The sequence below is a fragment of the Anoplophora glabripennis genome, unplaced genomic scaffold (genome assembly GCF_000390285.2).
Source record: "Anoplophora glabripennis isolate ALB-LARVAE unplaced genomic scaffold, Agla_2.0 scaffold379, whole genome shotgun sequence".
Lineage (NCBI taxonomy): Eukaryota > Metazoa > Arthropoda > Insecta > Coleoptera > Cerambycidae > Anoplophora > Anoplophora glabripennis.
In genome coordinates, this window is record NW_019416487.1 from 203,707 (window position 1) to 224,895 (window position 21,189).

Sequence of the window (21,189 nt, forward strand, 5' to 3'; positions counted from 1 at the left end):
TTAGGAAGCATTTCCGGACCCATGTTCATATCAACTTTTTTATTTAGTTTTGATCATAGAATCGGCCTGTTCAGGGTTGGCAGCTAATTATGAGACACCCTGTATAAATAAGGCAATTTTTTTTAATAATGAAAAATACGTTTTCAACTTTTACTGAACATTATTAAACAAAATACGCATTCTAAACCGGTCTAACTTCAGGATCGTATGAAAAACACTAAAACAAAACTAATTGTAAAGGGTCTACGATTAATTTTAATTCTGATGGAAATGGTACAGTGTTTACTGCTCATTTTTCCTTAAAAAATATGAGCTACCCGTCTGTTTTTGACGATAACTCTTTCAATTTTGCTCCAATTAACTTTTATAAGTGCTCATTTTGAAGGTCTTTTTGAGTACTACAAAAAACCCCAGGAGCGTTATACACGTAAAATTAATCCTTTTTCCGTCATTTGACGTTGAATACATCGATTTTAGTATTCTCCCCAAAACAAGTCCTCTTCCACTAACCATATTTCGCTTTATATACGACGTACAACACTTTTTAAAAAACGATTTTCTTTGTTTATTTATGAGCTACAATTTTGTTCATTACACTTTTTTTAATAAGATGCGTAGTTTTTGAGTTATTCGCGAAAAATACTTTGAAAAAGTGTTTTATTTTCGCTCAAAATTACAAGTTTTCAATCGTGAATAACTAAAAAACTATTGATTTCTCGAAAAAATTCTACGAATATTTTTTGCTCAAAATTTGATTCTCTATCGATTTTATTTTTGAAAAAAAAAATGTTCACCCCCGAGAAGCGGTGTCAACCCCCAACAGTGTGGAAGCGTCAATCGGCGCTCTGTCACTAATGTTCATTGACCTTCTCTCTAACTATCTGCCAAATTTCAAGTCGATCGGTTCAGTTTCAAAGAACTCGGAGACGAAAAACTTCAATGACTGTACTATGTACGGTTAATAGAGAACCAGCAACAGAAACTTCATTAAATTCAAATGCAAATTTATAATCAACATAACTAATTACAATATTTCCGATGCAACGCAATTACACTTACTGAGCAATAGACTGTTGGTACTGTTCCAGGTCCATGTTCTCCAGGTCGGGAGTCCTCCTTGTTTCAACAAACGGCTGGTTCTCGTCCGACCACTTCCTCTCCATGGTGGTGGCGTCCTCCTCGATCTCCTTCAAAGTAAAAACCGAATGATTCACCCCGAAAGAGACAGCGCAAGGGAAACCCCGAATATTACTAACCCCAAAAAGCCAAAAACTATCTACACAAAAATATTACCAAAGCCAAAAAAAAACATAAAACAAAAACAAAAACGAAAAATACCTGCAAGGTAAACGGCCTCTGGGGTTTTGGCGTGGGTGCGGAATCGGACGAGGGGCTCTGCGTTTCCGAGCCCTCGGCCGAGTTATTAGACTCAGCGTCTGTTGTCGGTTTTAGTAAATTACCTCTTCCCTGAAAGTTAGTTTAAGTAAATGAGAGACCTCTACCATCACCAAGTATACATTCCGGAGAAGTGTGGAAGGTGTGGAGGTGTGCTGTTAATGACTGATTTGTGGTTACATAAATCGCGATTTGAAATTTGCGCTTCCAATTTTTGATCTACATTTAATTACATTAGAAGAGACTTAAGTAAGTATAACCTTAATTGGGGGTCAATTTTTTAGGTGTAACATGTACTTACCCACTAGAATTTTTATTTTTTTTTAAATCAAAGAAAGGCCGAGTTATTACGTTTTTCAACCCTACTTAAGCTTTTGTCTACGCCATCACTAGGAAGTTCCTAAACTTTTAAACTGATTATATAAAACTAACGTAGTGGGAGAGAGTGAAACTGGAATGGAAAATAATTTCATAGAAACAGACTGCTTCTGTATGATTTTGCGACATGGTCAAACAGTATACTTAGTAATCTCTGTGATAAGCACTGTGTTCAGTTTGTGAATCTCAACGTCAACGACCTCCAAAGCTAACCTGATTTAGATGAAGTACATAGTATCAATCCAGCACATGATATGATGTTAATTCAGTGAAACGAGAATGTCGCCACTTTTTTCATAAAAAAGAGAATTCTAAAGAACAAGACATGTAAGAAGAAAACGATTGTTTCGCAGTTCACAGTTGAAAAAGTGCTAATCGAAATTATTAAATTGAAACATCCAAAGCGATTATGTCAAATATAAAAACGTAAAGAGATACTAATTATCTTTGGAACTCCTAACAACTATTCTATGTTGTGCTTTAAAATATGAGAACTGTGTTGAACAACATTCAACCGAAATGAAACTTTAACGGTAACGCTAAAAAACACCAATAACTCATGCAGTTTCTAAAGGTGCAAATAACGACTTTTTCACAAGATCGTAGTGATAGAAAAATAATTCTCTTATGGTCATTCGCCTTAACGTTACTGAACTGGCGCAAATCTGAAAGTAATAGGAATCGTAAACCAATAAAAACACATTTTCTTCATTTTCCCAATTTTCGTTCCAATATGGCGCATTTCATCAAAAGAAGTTTAAATTTCGTTATTAAGATCGCTTCCATAGCTTTTCACACCACAAATGTTTCCTTTTAAACTGACTCCGCTTCTATTAGTCACGTGCGTTTCACATTTGGAAAAGTTGAAGGGGGGAAACCACATTAGGAAGTTAAAAAAATTGGATTTTTTTTAATTGCATAAAGTAGTATAAATGTTCAAGATTACGCAGACAAAATTTCAAAGTGAAACTCCTATTTGTTCCTGATTTTATGAGGCTAAAACCGAACGTCCATCAGGTTAGCACTCAGGCCCACAGCAGGTATGGCGGAGCGCTTGTTGAGGCAGTCTAGTCACTTATGAGGAGGGCTCTATAGCAAACACGCAACCAGCAATACATTTTTATAGATTTTATTACACAGTTTGTCTAAATATGAATTAATGCACAAATAACAGACTTTCCCTCATTTTAATGCAGTTTTTCTATAAAATGGAATTAGTTTGAAACGCAAATAACATCTTGGTATAAAAAAATTTGTAATTTACGATGCCGCTTATTCAAAAAGCGGCACATTACAAATTTCTTTGCAACGAAAAGTAATTTGAATTTCAAACTAAGTCCATTTTATAGAAAATCAGCGTTAGAATGGAGGAAAGTCTGTTATTTGTGCATTGATTCATATTTAGACAAACTGTGTAAGAAAATCTATAAAAATGTATTGCTGGTTGCGTATTTGCTATAGAGCCCTCTTAAGCAAGAAAAGAACAGATGCAAGCTCAGAATGATATTTATGAGGAAGACGAAGGACTGTTATATGGTGCTAGAATCGCTGATTGATTGTCAGGCACTCCAAATTATTGATAACTTTTTCAAATTTCTAGTTTTCAGAAATTTTCAAACGTGTTTTTCTCGGAACGGCATGTTTTTGGTTCTCGGGAACTGTACCTCAAAAAGTTATGAGCCGATTGTTATGAAAATTGAAAGGGTATTTCTTTATGAAATTACAAAGAACATGAACCAACAATTGGGATATCATAATTTTAAGTTTTTTTTTTATTTAAAATAAGTGAAAAAAAATGGTGAAAAATCGATACATTTTGTTTCAAACACGTCAAAACTTGAATTTTAACACAAATGACGGAAAAATTTGTAAATGTAGTTCAAAATAATATGTATTGATAAAATATTGTCAAAGTTTGGTCAAATTCTAATCAATTTGTCCCACTCAGAAAAATTCATGAGAAACGCCTGAAAATCAGCCTCCTAATGTGGTTTCCCCCCTTTATCTGACTAGTCACCGCCTCTGTTCTCAATTTACATTAAAATTATTTATATTTTCCTTTCTGATAATGACGTAAACTAAAAATCTGTTTAAAAACTCTTGAGTCGAATCGATGAAATGCAAGACAATGTCATATCTAAGTTCAAAAATTTCCGATTAAGTTAGAATTTCTGTTATTTTTACAATTTACATTGTCTTCATTATGAAATGCAATAAACTGATTTTACGTTTTTTTTTTTTTAATTTACTGTTTCGTGCAGCATACAATAAAACGATACATGTTTCCATTAAAACAAACAGTTTAATTACTTCTGAATTTTTGCAAAGATTGAAAGAGTGATCGCAAAATCTGCCCGTTTTTGCGTAGTGTGTAGCAAGAACAGGGAAGGTTGTACAGAGGTCTCCGTGGGCATAAATTGATCGTCATGAAAAATCTATGTGAGCATAATTCGATTTTTCCAATATTTGCCCGCCTTACCCCTACTTAAGGGGTGGAAACCACCCCTAAAACAAGAAAAATGAGAAAATAGTCGATAAATTCTTGGTAAAATTGGGGGAATTTCACATGGCAAGGGTAAAATCAGGAATGTCCTAAAAATGCTCATGATAAACCCACCCCCCACGTGGGGATAAAACAAAAGATTCATGAAGTGGATATCATTCCCCGTCTGCTATCGGCAATAGGGGTGGTTTTACCCCCACGCAGGGAGTGTTTTTCACCTTGAGCATTTTTAGGAGGGCATTCTTGATGTTACCCTTGCCATGTGGAATTCCGTCAATTTTTACCCAGATTTTGGTGACCATTTTTTTTGTTTTCTTGTTTTAGGGGTGGTTTCCACCCCTTCTGTAGGGGTAACTGATCAGAATCCAACAGAAGAACAATTATGGGGGCATGTATTTCATATCATTTGGATTTATAAGGAAGTGTGGCACAAAAAAGGCAATTCATGGAGGGAACATCATTTGCCGCCGGTTTTCGGCAATAGGGGTGGTTTTACCCCCACGCGGGGGATGTTTTTCACCTTGAGCATATTTGGAAGAAATTCCCTGATCTATTCCTTGCCATTCAAACTCCCGCCAATTTTTTACCAAGAACTGATCGACCATTTTCTCACGTTTCTTGTTTTAGAGGTGGTTTCCACCCCTTAAGTAGGGGTAAGTCAGACAAATATTGGAAAAATCGAATTATGCTCACCTAGATTTTTCATGACGATCAATTTAAGCCCACGGAGACCTCTGGACGACCTTCACCGTTCTTGCTACACACTACGCAAAAACGGGCGAAAAAATGGGTTTTTTTGCGGTTAATCTTTATACTTTCGATGATTGCTGCTCGGACGTAGAAGCAACACAACGTTGACGTAATTGTGTCGATTTGTTATTTTCACGGACGGTGTTTTCCTTTTAAGTGCCTTTAAGTGTATTCAATTAATTTTTTCAGTCGATTATGTTGTATTCAAGTAAAATACGACGTTGAAAAGAATGGAGAAACGGTAGATTAGTTAAAGGCGTATTTTATGTGAAATAAAAGTGCACATTTGGCAAAAGTATACACGCAGTTCGTCACGAGGATAAAATATTCCAATATCCCCAAATTTTTTTTCATAAAAACCAACTTATAAGTTACACTACGCTATGTAAAACACGATCGAATGTTGCCTAAATTACCGAGACACTGCAAAAACAAACATGCACATAGAAAAAACAGTCCGAAGGGAACATAACAAATGAAACGCTAGTACCTATGTAATGAAACCAGGCAAAATAGAAACGTAACGATCCTCATAAAACTGTCAAAGCTACAGCGACACCCTTACCAATTCAGTTAGCTAAAAGGAACATCCAGTTATTACAAAAGTTGAACGGAAATGAAATGGGAGGTAAAAACAAATGAAATCAACACACATTAAAAGCCACGGATGCATGATACACCGATGTGGGATGACTTTGTACAAAGAACACCGAAACGAATAGTGCCGCTCACCTTAGCCACGGCCTGGAGGAAAGCCGCCTGCCCCACCTTCTGCCTCTGCTTGTTCATCGCCATCTCCATCCGCCGCTTCTCGCTCTCTATATGCCGGCGTTTCTCCTCCAGCTTCATCCTGATGTCGCTGAGTTGCACGTTCATGACGTTCCCGCCCGGACTGCTGGCGTCACCGTTATTCTCGACGTGCTGCTGATTGCTGCTCTGCTGCTGCCACGTCGTGGTGTTGGGCAGGGCGGCGAACGTAGTCTTCTTCTCCGAGCTGCCGTTGGTGCTGCCCAACTTGCTCAGGAAGCTACTCTTCGACGGGTATTCCTCTTTGTCGTTCATGTACACCAGCTGGATGCCCCTGCTCTCCCCCACGACCTTCTGCTTGCCCAGATCGGCGAAGCTCATCCTCTTGGTCACCTCCCCGTCCACCAGGTCCTTGATGATGTTCTCCTTGTTCATATTCGAGCCTAGGTTCCTCAAGGAGATGTCGTCGCTGCTCAGCTGGCGTTTCAGCTTCAGTTTTTCCGAGCCGTCGTCTTGTTTCTCACAGCCGTTGTCGTATCCCAGTTGGAAGGAGCCCCTGGCGTCTTGCAAGGTGGAACGGACCGGGGCGTTCTCTATGGGGGTGGGGAAGGAGGGGGCCGAGATCTTCCTGCCTATGTGTACCGCGACCTGCAATGTTACACACCGTAAAATCTATGTAGAAGACATTAAAAGAATTAAATTAAAAAAAACAAGTTGCATTTGCCTAATTCGGAGTATCTCAACACCTTTTTGATACTGGTAGTGTTGTTCCTCGCCCTGAAAATCATGGCCCAAACTGTGGATGGATGTGAATATGCAAAAACATATTTTATTACATTAAAACCTTACCTCCTTATCCGGGTTCCTCCCAATAAAATTCAGATTGTCCTGACTGCCGCCGAAGTTCTCGATCGTCAGCTGGGAATCGTCCGACATGGAATTCCTCCTGCTCCGCCTGCCCGCAAAACTGGGCTTCCTCTGATCCTCCCAGTTGCTGGGCCTGCCCGCCGCTATCTCCCCCCTCTCGTCTGCCTTGCTGTCGTTGTTCTGTTTCTCTTTGCTGACCTTCAAACGGGCAGGTATGAGCGGTTCCACGACCGACCTGAGTGTAGGTATGTTTTTTCCGCGGTGGACCACGAAAGAGTCCTCGGATCCCCTGCGTAAGCTATCTTCGCTCATCTCCGACATGCTCTGTTGGAGAGAGTTTGTTTTCCGGAGTGGTACGTGGGTTGGTGTAGACCTCGGAACTACAGTTGGGAAGAAATATAAAACGTAGTGTTTGACCGATCGGTACGTAGAAATCATACGAAGGCACACAGTTTCATGTCTAGGAGTAGTTCCGTTAAATGTTAAGCTTAAAAAAAATGTTCAGTACACTAAATATTTTGTTGTATCATTGGTATGTGCCTTCATATGCTTTCAAATGAACGACAACCGCCCTAGCTGAGGATGAATTTGTGCGATTTAATGACAGATGCATGACGAACATCACTTAAAAACAAAATAAAATCCCACACATTTCGGAAGCATTTTTTTGAACACAGTTATACTTTACTTCGACGGTGTCATACAGCTTTTATGGTTTAAGTTATCGCGATAATTCAGACTTCATAACACAAATCTGTGCAGAGCAAAGGATAATTGCACCCAAATCTCTAAAGCACAACATTCACTATTAAAAAAAAAACACCTACAATGCACATCTGGTTTCAAAATAAAAGTAGATTGGCCATTACTTCTCACATCTCTATACAGGGTGTCCCGAAATTCATGCAACAAAATTTGCTCACAGATTCCTAAGATAAATTTAGGGGACCCGTATTTTTTATTTTTGCCAAGTGACCCCCCCTTTCGGAGTTACAGCCCCCTGAAGTCCGCCGCTAAGAATAATCTTTTTTTTATATCTCAGAACCATGTTGTACGAGAATCACTAAATTTGGTACACAGGGGTTTTATGACGTGTGGAATCTGATGGTGATACATTTTTGGCAGGGAACCTCCTTAAGACAATTTTTCGTGGGCCCCCATGTCTTTAGAGCCAAAAAAAATTTGGTGCAATATTTAAATTTCTTAAAAATTATCTATCCACTAGGAAGCCATTAAATTTAGAAACTTTTTGTTTCTTTATACTTTTTTCATAAAACCCAATTTTTTCGAGAAAAATGTCAAAATGTGATCAAATGCATATCGTGATTCGCCATTTTCCTTAAAAACATTGCGTTTTACGAAACAAATATCAAGAGACAAAAAAGTTTCTAAATTCAATTGCTTTCTAGCTAATTAATAATTTTTAAGAAATTCAAATTTGCGACCAAATTTTTTTGGTTCCAAAGACAAGAGCCCCACGAAAATGTGTCCTAAGAGGGTTCCCGCCAAAAAGCGTAGCACTGTGAGATTCCACGTCATAAAACCCCTGTGTACCAAATTTAGTGATTCTCGTACAACAGAGTTCTGAGATATAAAGAAAAGATTATTCTTAGGGGCGGATTTTAGGGGGCTATAACTTCGAAAGAGAGGGCCAGTTGGCAAAAAAAAAATACAGGTCTCCTAAATTTGTCTTAAGAATCTATGACCAAATTTTGTTGCATGAATTTTGGGACACCCTGTAGATTCTAAAATTATTACTTACTGTGTTTGCATTTGGTAAGTATTTTAAATAATACAGGATGTCCTAATTTATAGATTACGTACCATTAACGTAGGAATTAAAAAACAAATGAAGAACAAATAATTTTTGTCCCTAAATATGCACATATTTGGAAACTAAAACCTCCTGAAACTGCCAGTCCTACGTCGACTACGATTTTTTTTCTTTTAGAGAAGGGGAGGGGCAATTTTCAAAAAATTGTATTAGCAATCTCGTTTAAATAGAGGGATAAAAAAAATATGAAGTTATTAAAATAGTTGAAATCAGGAACTGTTGCATTTTAAAAATATATAAAGGATGATTCCTAAGTTGAGGTATATTATTTAACAGCATGTAGATTTACTCAAAATAAGGCTTTTTTGAAATTCTGTTTTTTTAATAGCTTCAAAATAAGGCAGCGGTAGAGTTGCAAAGTTGTAAAAAAAAAGTTTGGATACTTCAGATACCCCAGATTTGAGTTCTGCAAATGGCTCTTACAGCAGCAAGGAATAAATGAAACCTTCATCAGAAATATTTTGGTTATGAACGAGACTACATTTATCAGAGATATGATGCTTGATAATCCTCGTGCTTATAAACACAAATTTTCATGACAGATTTTCTGTAAATGTGTAAATAGCTACTGTTAATGATATTCTTGGGCCTCATACCCAAACATATGACGGGCAAAAGTTATCTCAGATTTTTGCAAAATCATCTTCGGGATCTTCTGGAAGAGTTACCTCTGATCGTAAGGAAGAACATATTGTTACAAAATGGGGCGTTAACTCATGTTAAACGTGAAGTGAGAGAGTACTTAGACTTAGTGGCCAATTGCATGACCGGCCAGACGACCATAGCTTAACCCTTGTGATTTCTTTTTATGCGGTTGGATTAAAAACTTAGTTATGCCAACATGCTGCCACTGATATGATTATTGAAAAATCTGTAACCCTATTATGTGTGTGCACAGACTATTCAGTAAGTCACACGAATTTTATAAGCTACAAAAAATATGAGTCAACTTAGAAATCGGACTGTGTATAAATTTAAAATTAAATAAATCTCTTGGAGGTAAGTAACTTTTGCTAACATCCCCAATTATTAAATTGAGCTTTATAAACTCGTTTTTATTTGTTACAGTAGCAAAGAAACCGTTGCAAATGAGTCTACTTAAAAAGAAATAAGAAAAAAATCCAATTTCTTATTCAAAGAAGCAGCGCCACCAGGTGATCATGTTAGTAAGCTAAGAAGCGACGGGAAAAAAAAATTAAAAACACGAGGCATTTTTTTTAGTAAAGAGAAAGCACTCATGCAGGGGGCACAAATCAAAAGAAACAAGCAAGTTTTACTCCATTCACAGTCTTAATGTTGTACAGGGAACTAGAAATAGCTGGGGATTATTGAACTTTAACCACGACCATAAATAAATTAACCCGTGTCCGCTACGAATTAAGATTCGTTTACATAAATATTTTAGTTTAATTAATTGTAAGCGACCGTGTAACTCCAATTAACCGACAGATTTCTTCTCAGAACACAAAGACGGTAATGAAAGATCTAGTGAAAAGAATTGGCTTGTTTTTTTTTTTATAAATCTTAGAAATAATACAAAACCGAAATAAGACGAAATATGTTGCGAATTAATTTTTAAAATATTCGCATTTAAACAACGTTTACACGTTATTTTTTATTATTTATTTTTCGAAATCTTAACTTTGTTTTTTATGCCGAAAAAGAATAATGGGTATAGAAATTATTATTACGTTCAGAAATATCTTTTATGAAGTTAAAAAAATTACCATTTCGAAAGTTAAGAGGCACTATTTCTCAATTTTTCATTAATTATTAAAAAAAATAGAGAAACGTCAACGTCCTCATCGAATTTAATTGTTTCTGCGCTGCATCATGCAAAATTAAAAGAAACTTGTCTACACCGAGAGAAAGCTCGTCCCCTCCGATTCAGCCCCTGTACAACATCGACCCTACACATTCTCCATGAATAGTGTGACACCAGTGTTAATCAATGACTCGCTACTATCTACTACATGATCTGAATATTAAGAATGTGTGACACACAGAGAGAGAGAGAGCAAGAGAGATTACCTTGGAAAGCGGTAGGGTTCGTGGGGTCGTCGAGGCCGCTTCGCAGATCCGGGATGGGAGCCATCACGGTCTGGAGCAGGTTGCGCTTGTGCGTCACCCCGTGCGCGTTACTCGGGGGCATGCCATCTGAGGCGCCACCAGGTCAAAGCAAGTTTTGTTAACTCATTTGTTTATTATTTTTTTTTAGGCCTACTGCTACTTAAGAACTACTCTTGGGGTGGGTATTGTGCAGCAACAATAAGTGTACCGGGGAGCGGGTTGTGTTTCGGTCAGATATTGTCCCCTTTCTTTTGATATCGAGGCGGTTAATGTTCTATTGACTACATAAGATGTTGGAGTAATGGGGAAAAATTATTAAGTTCAGTTAGCAAGCAACGAAAGTAAAGTGTTTGGGGTAGTTCTTATATAAGATATAAAAACTGTTTTCTCAGTGTAGAGAGGCTATGGATGCTATTTTAATGCTTCAAATTTTGAACTAAAAAAAGGAGATCAAAAGAAGATCAGAATTATTTCTTGTATTATAGCTTTCTTTTTAGTTTTCATTTTTTTTGTTAAAAAAATTCTGCTTTTATTCAAATGTAGAAAAATGTAGTTTTAAGTGGGTCAACATATACAGGGGGTCCGGAACAAAGATATTATTAGAAATATAGTAGATTTAACCACTTAAAAATTTGGCATCCGTTCCTTTTTCATAAAATTGTGAATAACTTTTCTCATTACAATTTTTTCATATACGGGGTGTAACTTTGAGTGGGGGTCAGTTTTTTAAGGGGTAATAGTACATACATGTAATAATGTATTTACAAATACATGAATTGTAGGCAACCTACAATGCATGTGAAGGGAGATAGTGCGGGTCAACGGTGACGAAGCGAAGGAGGTCTATGGTTATTCCGTATTTGAAGGCAGTACTGTGAAGTTGAAGTTATATTTAAACAGAAAATAATTCGTTATTAAATTCCAAACGAACTCCGTATCCTGAGGTCCACATAGGTAAAAGTGGCAGGTTACATATTTAAGAGATTATGCGAGCTTTGAATGCCAATACAATAATATTGGACTGCAATTTTAATGAGAAACATTATTCACAATGAAGATTTATGTTTGTTTAACTTTAAAGATAATATTGAAATAGATATTTTTTACTTGACAAATCACTGAACTGTAAAACCAACAAATATTAAATTTTTTGTTCCTAACAAGGCCTATTTAATGTTTCAGAAATAAAAATGTGTTAGATTATTCATTGAGCAGGAAGTATTGTTCCTCAAAACGTCAAATTCCTGTGAAAAATATTGTCATTCAAGTGCCCTCATCGCCCAAATGGTTAAAAAAAAAACAAAGGTCAAACAGAATAAATTAATAAAGATTAAAATAAAAATTGTTCAAAATGTTTAAATGTTGGGAAAAAGTTTGGCTATTTCTGTTTCTTAACTGGGATAAAGTATTACAGTCTTAAGAATAAAATAAAAAATCAACAAATATATTTCTAATAATTTTTTTTATAATAGGTGACACCCTGTATATGTTGGCCCATTTAAAACTACATTTTTCTACCTCTGAACAGAAGCAGAATGAAATGAAAAATAAATATTTTCTCAACTCCACCTCCATCCCGTGGACACACTGCGTATAACAGCATATACAGGATGTCCCGCGAAGAAATTCACAAGGAAACATTTCTTGGGTAAAAAATGAGTCAGAAAGTCTTTATGAACCTTGGTCAGGAAAAACAAAATTTAGATATAGACTTCCAAATTTGGCAAAAGAAACTTTTTTTTAATGTATCAAGAACTCGTATTGACAGTAATCACAAAATTTGATCCAGCGATACCAACATTTACCTCAAAAAACCATCAAATGACAGACTAGTAGGACATTAAAAGGTGGAGGTATCACGGGTGTTATAGGATAATACACCACGTAAAAGTAAAAATTTGTGAGCGAATGTCATCTTTATATTAACTTATTTTAATTTATTCGCCCTACCACAATGTTAAACTATGTTTACTTATATTTTTTTTATATATTATGAATTTAGTTATTCTTTTGTATTGTCTAAAATTCGTTTAAAAAATTATTATCTATTTCTATGGTAAAAAAAAAATACTATTATCAAAGAAAATATATATTTCTTTTGTTTAAAAAGGTGTATCGTTTTAACAAAATATAAAAATATATTTCAGGGAAAGTCATAGACTCGGTTACACTTTGAAAAAGATTGATTCCCCATATCTACTGCTCTTGAAATTGAAATGCAATTATGTTCTTTTTTTTATTTGAAACGATACATTTCCAGACCGAAGACTTTATACAAGGTGTTACAGAAATAAGTGCAAAAAATTTTGAGGGTAATAGAACACCAAAAAATAAAACCACGAGCCTATCGTCCCTTGTTTTTGACATACAGGACGTCAAAAATTTTCAGAAACGAATTTTAACCATATCCTTTCCAAAAAGCAATGTATTCCATTGAAATTTGGTACAAATAGGTTTTTGAGGGTCATAAATACATCTGTGTTGTTAGTTACTATCTCTCTCACTGACATTTTATGACATAACTTTTTGAGGTTAACTTTTTACAATGTATGTTTGTATGAGAGTAAAAATTTATTATACACAAAAAAGGTGCTCTTGTTCAAATCATAGAACCGATGAGATAAATGATTCGATGAGAAATAAGTTAGAATTAGATCAAGTTGCCTTGGTACAATTTTGCTTCTTTAAAAAGTTATAGGCTTTAAAAAATTGTTTCATTTCTTTTAAGATCTCTAACTTTCCAAGGAACCAAAATTGTGCTAAGGTAAATTGATCCAAATTGGATTATTTTCATCAAAAGAAGATTGAAGTATAGCCCATTCGATTGTAGACACTCTGTATATTGACGACAGAAGCTGGTTGACTTTAGAACGGTCAATAGAGGTTTTTTACAAGATTTCAGCGATTTTAACAAGATATATTGACATAACCTCAAAAAAGTTGACATAAAAAGTCGTTAAAAGATGTAGTATCTAGCGCCCTCTAATAGATGGTCAAACACTAATAACATTGACGTATTAAGGGTAAGTTTTCACAGCCGCGGAATATGAAGTCTTGGAAAATATTCGCGGCGGGAAAGATTATTCGTTTAACATAGAAATGTGAGTAATATTATTATTGTCGTCATTGTAAAATGTATATTTTGTTTATTTCACATTTAGTTTAAAAAAATAAAGGTCTTTAAAAAGGACTTTTTGGGTAAGTTCGCTAAAAATTGCGATTTTCACGATCATGAAAACTTATACCCGTACCAAATTTCAATGCAATACCCTGTTTTTTTTAGAAAAGATATGAGTTAAATTTAATTTTAGCAAATCATTGTACCTCAAAAACAAATGAGTACAAAAAAATCGTCTGATTTTGTATATTCTATTACCGTCTAAATATTTCGCACTCATTTTTGCAACATCTAAAGCTTCTCCCTTACTTCTACCCTTAAAGTTTGCGCACTTCCTGGCGTACGAACACCCTGCAGCAAGAACAATAACTGACACACACTAGCACCTCCCACAAACGAAAAATACATAAATTCCAATTTCCCATTTCGACAAACCGCGAAACGACGCCAACTTCTTGGTTGTTGCTTCTCACAATAACTGACTTGTCACAAACTTGGGGGTGTTGTTTTCTAGGTCGGGACAGAACATGCTAAAATCTAAGTGTGTCCTTACCAAAATAAAACCACCACCACATTGTGTCGTGTTGCCACTCACCAACAAGCAAAAGAAAATATTAACAAGCCAAGTCAACTAAACAGAACGGAAAATGGGGGGGAAACAAAGCGAGGGGGCGCGATCCGAAGACGCGGTAAGCGCGAAAAAACCTACCGGACGCCGTAAGGTTCCCCGTACGTACAAAACGCGGCACACTTATGCAAATCGGAAGGAATCCGATATTGACCAGGCTAAGAAATTACATAGAGGTCAGCTGAGGTTGTTTCGGATCGATAATTTTTACTTCGCCCCGAATTGTTGTGAATATTAAAATATTTTCACTTGAATTTCGCACGGGACGACGACGACGCTTGGGGAGAGCGCAAGTAAAAATACATTTCGGTTTGGTGTCACTGGGATCTTTCTTGAGAACATCGAGAGATCAAGGTAGTGTAAATATTTTTGGAAACGGCGCGCGGGGCGGCTCGAAGCGCGGCATTCCCAGAATGGCAACGGCGGTTATGGTTTTGGCATTCGCGTTATTCCAAAAAGGCTCTTATACGGGACGTAGCTGGGATGCTTGGCCAAACTTTAACGGCGAATTCTGCTCCACAGGTTAATAAAACAAAGTTCATAAATCCGAGCTTTCGTTTTGGACGGGATACAGAGTGTTTAAAATTAATGAAGATATATGGTTTAATTCTAGTTCGTCTTTCGCGGAGGCTGCGTCGTTCGATCCGATTCTATCGACCAATAGTTTCGTAGCCACGTGCTTGATCCTTGTTTGCATGATCAGAATGCAAAAGACTGAACAACAATGCATACCGTAGAACCCAAGAAGTGTATGTGCATAGAATCCGTCTTTTAAGCTTGGCCAAGTAAGTTTTAGATAGAAATGTTGCAACTGTTGCTTTGAATTTTCTCTCAATGTTTCCATTAACATTGGTTTTAAAAAAAATTGAGAATTAACAGTAAATTTCCACGATATCTTGATAAAGACGTTTAATAAAATTGTAAAAACATCTCAAAATAATAAAAATAAAGCTGTACTTACATATAATGTTACATTTTTATAAAATGAAATTAGGTATATACAAAACAGAGTACAAAGAGAAACAAAAGTACACTGGAACTGATAGAACATTATTTTTTGTTATATTGCTTTTGAGATTCTTCTTATATTATTTTTGAGATTTGGGACATCAGATGTTTTTTTTTTTTAATTCAATATACACAGCGTTGGAAATTGATAAAAGTTGAAAAAAACGTCAATGTTGTTCGACTATGTTGTAGAGGTAGGTAGCCGCGACTTTACTCAGTACATTTTAAGACAAATTTTTTAGGTTATTTTTTAGCATCGTGACAGATTTTATTCATTTTTGTATTTATTACATGTTAAAATTCATATTAACAGAACTAGTTTCCAAGAAATTCATCGTTTGGCACAGTCAATAGCATTGCAAAATATTTATTATTGTAAAATGAAATTTCACGTCAACAATACAAAAACTTAACCTAAAAAATGTCTTAAAAAATCGTACTTAGTGACCGCTACAAGATAGTCGAAAACTAACTTTTTGACATCACTCAAAATTTATCTGTACCAAATACTGAAATGAAACGTATTTTTTGAAAAACATATATACGATGGTGCGTTTTTCATGGTTCATCATTGACTGAAAAATCGTAAGATATACAGGGTGGCTCAAATTACAAAAAAGTTGCTACTTTTTAGTAACTAAAATAAACCAAACAAATCAAAGATATCTGCTGCCGTTCGTGTAATATTGTGAAAAAACTAAAAATAGCGATTTCAGAAAATGCCATCTAGCGTCCTTATTTCACAACAGAAGGAGCTGAAATTTGGTACTGGAGGATAAGAAGACACGAGGGATCCATTTTCATAGAAAGAAAATTTCTACGGCCGCTAGTTTCAGTTATAAAACATCCAACTGTTTTTTTTTTCTTATGAGCGACATTTTCTAAAATTGTTATTTTCAATTTTTTTCACTATATTTCAGGAACGGCAGCAGATATCCCTCAATGACTGAAAAGACGCAACTTTATTTGAGACACTCTGTATATCTTACGGTTTCCCAGATGCCAATGATGACCATCCTGTATATATCCGAAATTTGAATTTAAAATATGGTGTTTGTCTTCTACCTCAAAAATCAATATTAGGAAAAACGGGTCTTCTTCTTTAATGTTCAATCAGCCCTTAAATTTATGTCACTATTATTCAAACATTCAATATACAGTGTGTCCAAGATGAGGATGGGATAGCATTAGGATCTAGGAAACGGTAAGAGATACAAGGAGGCTCAAATTAGAAAAAAGGTGTGTTTTTTATATTTAACAATATATCGTTTAGAAAGTTTTAAAATTCCGGGTAGTTCCGGAGATATCCGGAAAAACCCGAAATTTTGCAAAATCGATTTATTTTTCATCTGGCTTTATTTGAAAACGAATTTTAAAATAAATTGCATATTTACATAGCCACTTTATTTGCTTTATCCAATGGCGTCAACATTTTTGCAATCCGACGTTTCGTCTTTGAGGGGTCATCATCGGGTTAATTTTTTTAAATACGTCGCTGCTATTTATATGACAAAATCTAAAGTCAGTTTTAATTCTGAATTAGATGATGTTACAAATATAATCGCTTAAGGGGGTTTATCGGGTACGGAGGTCCGTCTAAAGTCTAAGGAAAGTTTCTGTAGATTCGCTAGTGACTAAAGTAGAATGCCTTTGTAGATTTGGCAACGTTGCACTTGGCTGGTGCGCTCGGCTCGGCGTTTGCTCGCTCCCGTTCGATCATTCTGTTTGGACACCTGCGAATTTCAAATAATACGCTACGTCGAGACCGCGGTGTTGCCGCTATCACGCATAAGGAGCTTCAAATAAAGCCCCAAAAAAAATAAAACGATTTTGCAAAATTACGGATTTTTCCGGATATCTCCGAAATTACCCGGAATTTCAAAACTTTTTAAACGGCATATTGTTAGGTATAAAAAATCTAATCCTAACGTTATCCCATCTTTATCTTGGACACCCTGTATAAAACACAAATTTGTAAAATTATGTCCAGACCTGATTCAAAAACACAAAATCTCGATTTTGATCCTGATTTATTCGACCTCGATCGTTGTTGCATCGAAACTAAAACTTAAATAGTTACTTCTATTCCGTTACCGAATCTGTAATCGATTCACAATCGCCTCAAAACAAAAACACCGACATGAAAACATACAGAAATATTCATATCGTTATCAGCAATTTGAACTACTTTTACAACATACACCTATTTATAATCATAATCTAGCTGGAGCCGGCAAAGTCAGACAGAAAAAAAAAACGCACCTATAACGGCGATATTTCCGTAAAGTCGCGGCACAGGGCCCGCGCAACAAAATAACAGACAAAGCGGGGATAAAAATAAAAATTCAGAAGCTTAAAAAAAAACGTCTTGCGGTAAATCCAAACACACCGAGAAAAATAAAATAAAAAAGGAAGAAACTCACCGGAACCGAACCTCTCCGTCCCTGGATTCCTGACGCACTTCGCGGGGTTGATCTCCATCACGTTGAACAGGTCGGCGAGGAACACCACGAGGTTCTGCTTCATGAAACTGCAAAAAGATAGCGGTGACTGACTGGCGGTTGATGGTATTTCCTATCGCAATTATCTGCAGATAAGGGAATAGGAAACAAACGTTGTTTACACCGATATTAGTGATAAAAGTGATTATTGTGACTCCTCGAATTACATGCCTCCAATTCGACCCGAGGCCAGATATGCAACGGAATATTATTATTCCAAATATCTCTACTAAGTGCAAGTAGTTTATTTCGTTGCAATATTTTGCCGTTCCCGGAAAATTAACGATCTCGGTAAACGCGGCGTCACAAAAAGTAATATTATTTTTTAATTTATTATTGGCTCTTGTATTTTTTCATTATAATTAAAAAAAAATCCTTAACAAATCTTATCAAATGAAGTCAGATTTCTGGAATCGAAGAACAATTCTTCATTTGATAAGATTTTTTACGAAAATTTGTTTTTGCTTTATTTGAATTATCTTAATACCTTCATAATAAAGCAAAAACCAGTACCCAAGTCAAATTACGTCATACCTTTCGCAACAAAATTAACTTAATTTCAATCTCAAAAATGTCTTACGACCAACAGAGGCCGAGAATTTTCTTTCTGCGACTTCATTTATTATATTAAGGTCTGAAACTTACACATATTGTAGTTGAATACTTTTACTTCAATCTAAAAAATACTCCGCAATGGTAGGTAATTTTTTTTCAAATTCTTGAAAAAATGTTAGCTTTCAAATGGCAATGAAGCCATTCCGATTAAATTTCAACGAAGAAAAATATCTATAATTATGTATCGACCAGAAAAAAGAAGTCAATGTTTTGATACATTTTTTGCATATTTCCAATTATTTTGCAATACGCGCACAATTTTTCAGAGGAAAATGTGCATTACTGCACGGTTTATTGAAGCTTGAAAAAAAAAACGTCTTTTTTTCGAAAAACTCAATGTTTGCAAAAACTATCAAATATTTTGCAATTTTACACAAATACACTTATTCTACTTGCCAAGGACTACATATTCTGAAAGTTTCGTAGAAAAATCTTTTTTCGTTTTGAAGATATAGAAGTTTTTTTAAAAAATGCGAATTTTAGCCGTTTCTTTGCAATACTTAACTAATACATTTGTTTATCAATTGACATCGGGCTAGGCTCAAAATTTTTGTTATAAACAGTTCTACAACTTTTGTCTAAACATTTTTTTCTAAAATATTTAGTTTATTTTTAAATGAAAAAAAAAAACTGTTTTTTGGGAATTTTGGACGCCATTTTGAAAATTAAGCTTTAATATTCAGCTGAAGTAAAGTGGTTCATTCAATTCTACGGAATTTTTCATAATTTTTACGTGTCTTTGTTTAATGAACTAAATTGGCACGTAAAAATCTAATTCGATTGGACTATCTGTTTTGTTTCCGTGTCTGCATGTCTCTGTGTTTGTCTGGTTGCCAGTCTCCCTCGCTGTCTGTATATCTGTATGAATATCTACTTAGCTGCTTGTTTATACAGTAATTCACAACTTATTAAAAAAACTCTGGGAATAGATGCGTCATGAAAAATTGAGTCAATACCATAAAAAAAAATTGTAAAATCCTTATAGTTCCCGAGAAAAGAAAAGAATTATTGAAGTTGTAGGATTTTTAACCCTTACATCGCTGGGCTACTGCAGTCTTTAGCGTCATACGCTGTGCGTAATGCGCTCTCTCTCCACGTGGCCCTAGGCGATTCAGAATACTGAAATCCGATTTTACAATCGTCGTTGCGATTGTATTTACAATAGTTTTTTAGTAGTTAGTGTCAAAAATGGCTTGCGTGTATAACTCGGAATTGATGGATATCTTTTAAATTTATGTTTATGGTGAAGCAAGACCACATTTTTATTATGGTGAAGCATTTGTATTAAGGTGAAGCAAGACAACATTTGCGTTTAATTCATAGAAGCTGGGTAAGACGGATTCAAATGTATTTACAAGTCGCGACGTGTCGGTGGCACGGTGGGCAAAAATTTGAACAGTTGTTGTAACATCAGGTATGTCAGATGATTTTATTAATTAAAACCACATATTAATGTTATTAATTAATAGTAACAAAAGCGTCAAGACCTGAATTTGCTAATATAATATAGGTGTTACAAAATTGTATCTATTTCATTTCTTGGGAAAGAAATTCTTTAAATTTCTGTCCCTTTATTTTTTTATTACATTTTGCCGCCGTGCCAGTCGCCGACTGCATGCTTTGCCTTGCGCCAAGATCAGGATTTACAGTGGACCAGTTTCCAGTACCGTGCAAAAGTGTAGTTTTAAATCATTTTTAAACTGACCTTTTTGATTTTTTTATAAAAATTGTATTTGTAAGATGTAATGTCTGTACATTAATTTTTTTTTGGAAAACTTCTAAATCATCCTGTTTGCCTGTCTATATGTTATGTCTATCAGTTTCTGTATCTGTCTGTTATGTTTTTCCACCCTGTATATTAGGGCGGCCCAAAAAAAAACGATTTTTTTATCATTTTCTAGGTTGAAAAAAATCGCGATTCTGAAAATTTCAAATCGATATTTTAATTTCTAAAGGTCACTCATTGTTATTTTAACTTTCAAAGCAGTAGTGTACCTAAAATGTTTTCGAGCGACCTCTAAAAATGAATATCAACAAACTAATTTTTTTTTTATTGAATTTTATGAACAAATGAATAGAAATAAATCACGACACTTAAATTTTAAAAAATTAAAAATTTATAAATACTTATTTGATAGGTACTCGCAGTGCGGTAGTAAATTTTGCCTCGAGAAATTTTTTAAGTGTCTCGTGATTTATTTCTATTCTTTTGTTCATCGAATTCAGTAAAAAAAAAAAATAAGAATATATATTTAGAGAGCGCGCGAAAAAACATTGGGGACACACACAACACTTAAAAAGAAAAAAAAAAAAAAAGACACCTAGAAAAAAAAAAATAGAGATCAAAAATTCACAAAAGCGAGATTTTTCAAAACAGAAAAAAAGAAAAAAAAGAAAAAAAAAATTTAAAAAAAATTCAATTTTTGACGATTTTGGAAAATTTTAAAAAATCTTGTGCGACCTCAAAAAATTGTTTTTGAGCTGATTTTTTGAGGGGACTCTTAAAACATGATAAACTAACATATTTTCACGAGACACGAAAAAAAAAATCGTTTTTTTTTGGGCCATCCTACTGTATATGCTGAAAATAGAAATTTCCACAAAAATGTGTCAACGCCGTTAATAAGGAAACTTACCGCGTATAAAAAAAGGTTGTTCAAATCAGGTTCGTGCTCATTTTGCTGGTGCGTGATTTTTTTAGTTTATTTCTTTACTTGCGGTGGGACTACTCCGTGTCTTGTATCATTCAAAAAAATTTATTCACCATTTTTCTTT

General features: G+C 35.1%; 1 protein-coding gene across 6 annotated transcripts in view; it reads right to left on the minus strand.

Moving 5' to 3' along the window:
• The window catches only part of LOC108906198 (patronin), a 122,984-nt gene that overhangs the window by 20,881 nt on the left and 80,914 nt on the right, over nucleotides 1–21,189 (minus strand). For 4 of the 6 annotated variants that reach the window (XM_023454705.1, XM_023454702.1, XM_023454703.1 and 1 more), the window contains exons 6-11: nucleotides 17,722–17,828; nucleotides 10,506–10,631; nucleotides 6,623–7,020; nucleotides 5,759–6,421; nucleotides 1,339–1,467; nucleotides 1,060–1,187 (exon numbers count right to left, since the gene is read on the minus strand). In XM_023454705.1, coding sequence (XP_023310473.1) covers nucleotides 1,060–1,187; nucleotides 1,339–1,467; nucleotides 5,759–6,421; nucleotides 6,623–7,020; nucleotides 10,506–10,631; nucleotides 17,722–17,828 — 1,551 coding nt within the window. The remainder of the gene's footprint in view (nucleotides 1–1,059; nucleotides 1,188–1,338; nucleotides 1,468–5,758; nucleotides 6,422–6,622; nucleotides 7,021–10,505; nucleotides 10,632–17,721; nucleotides 17,829–21,189) is intronic. The other 2 variants (XM_023454706.1, XM_023454707.1) reach the window with 2 other exon arrangements.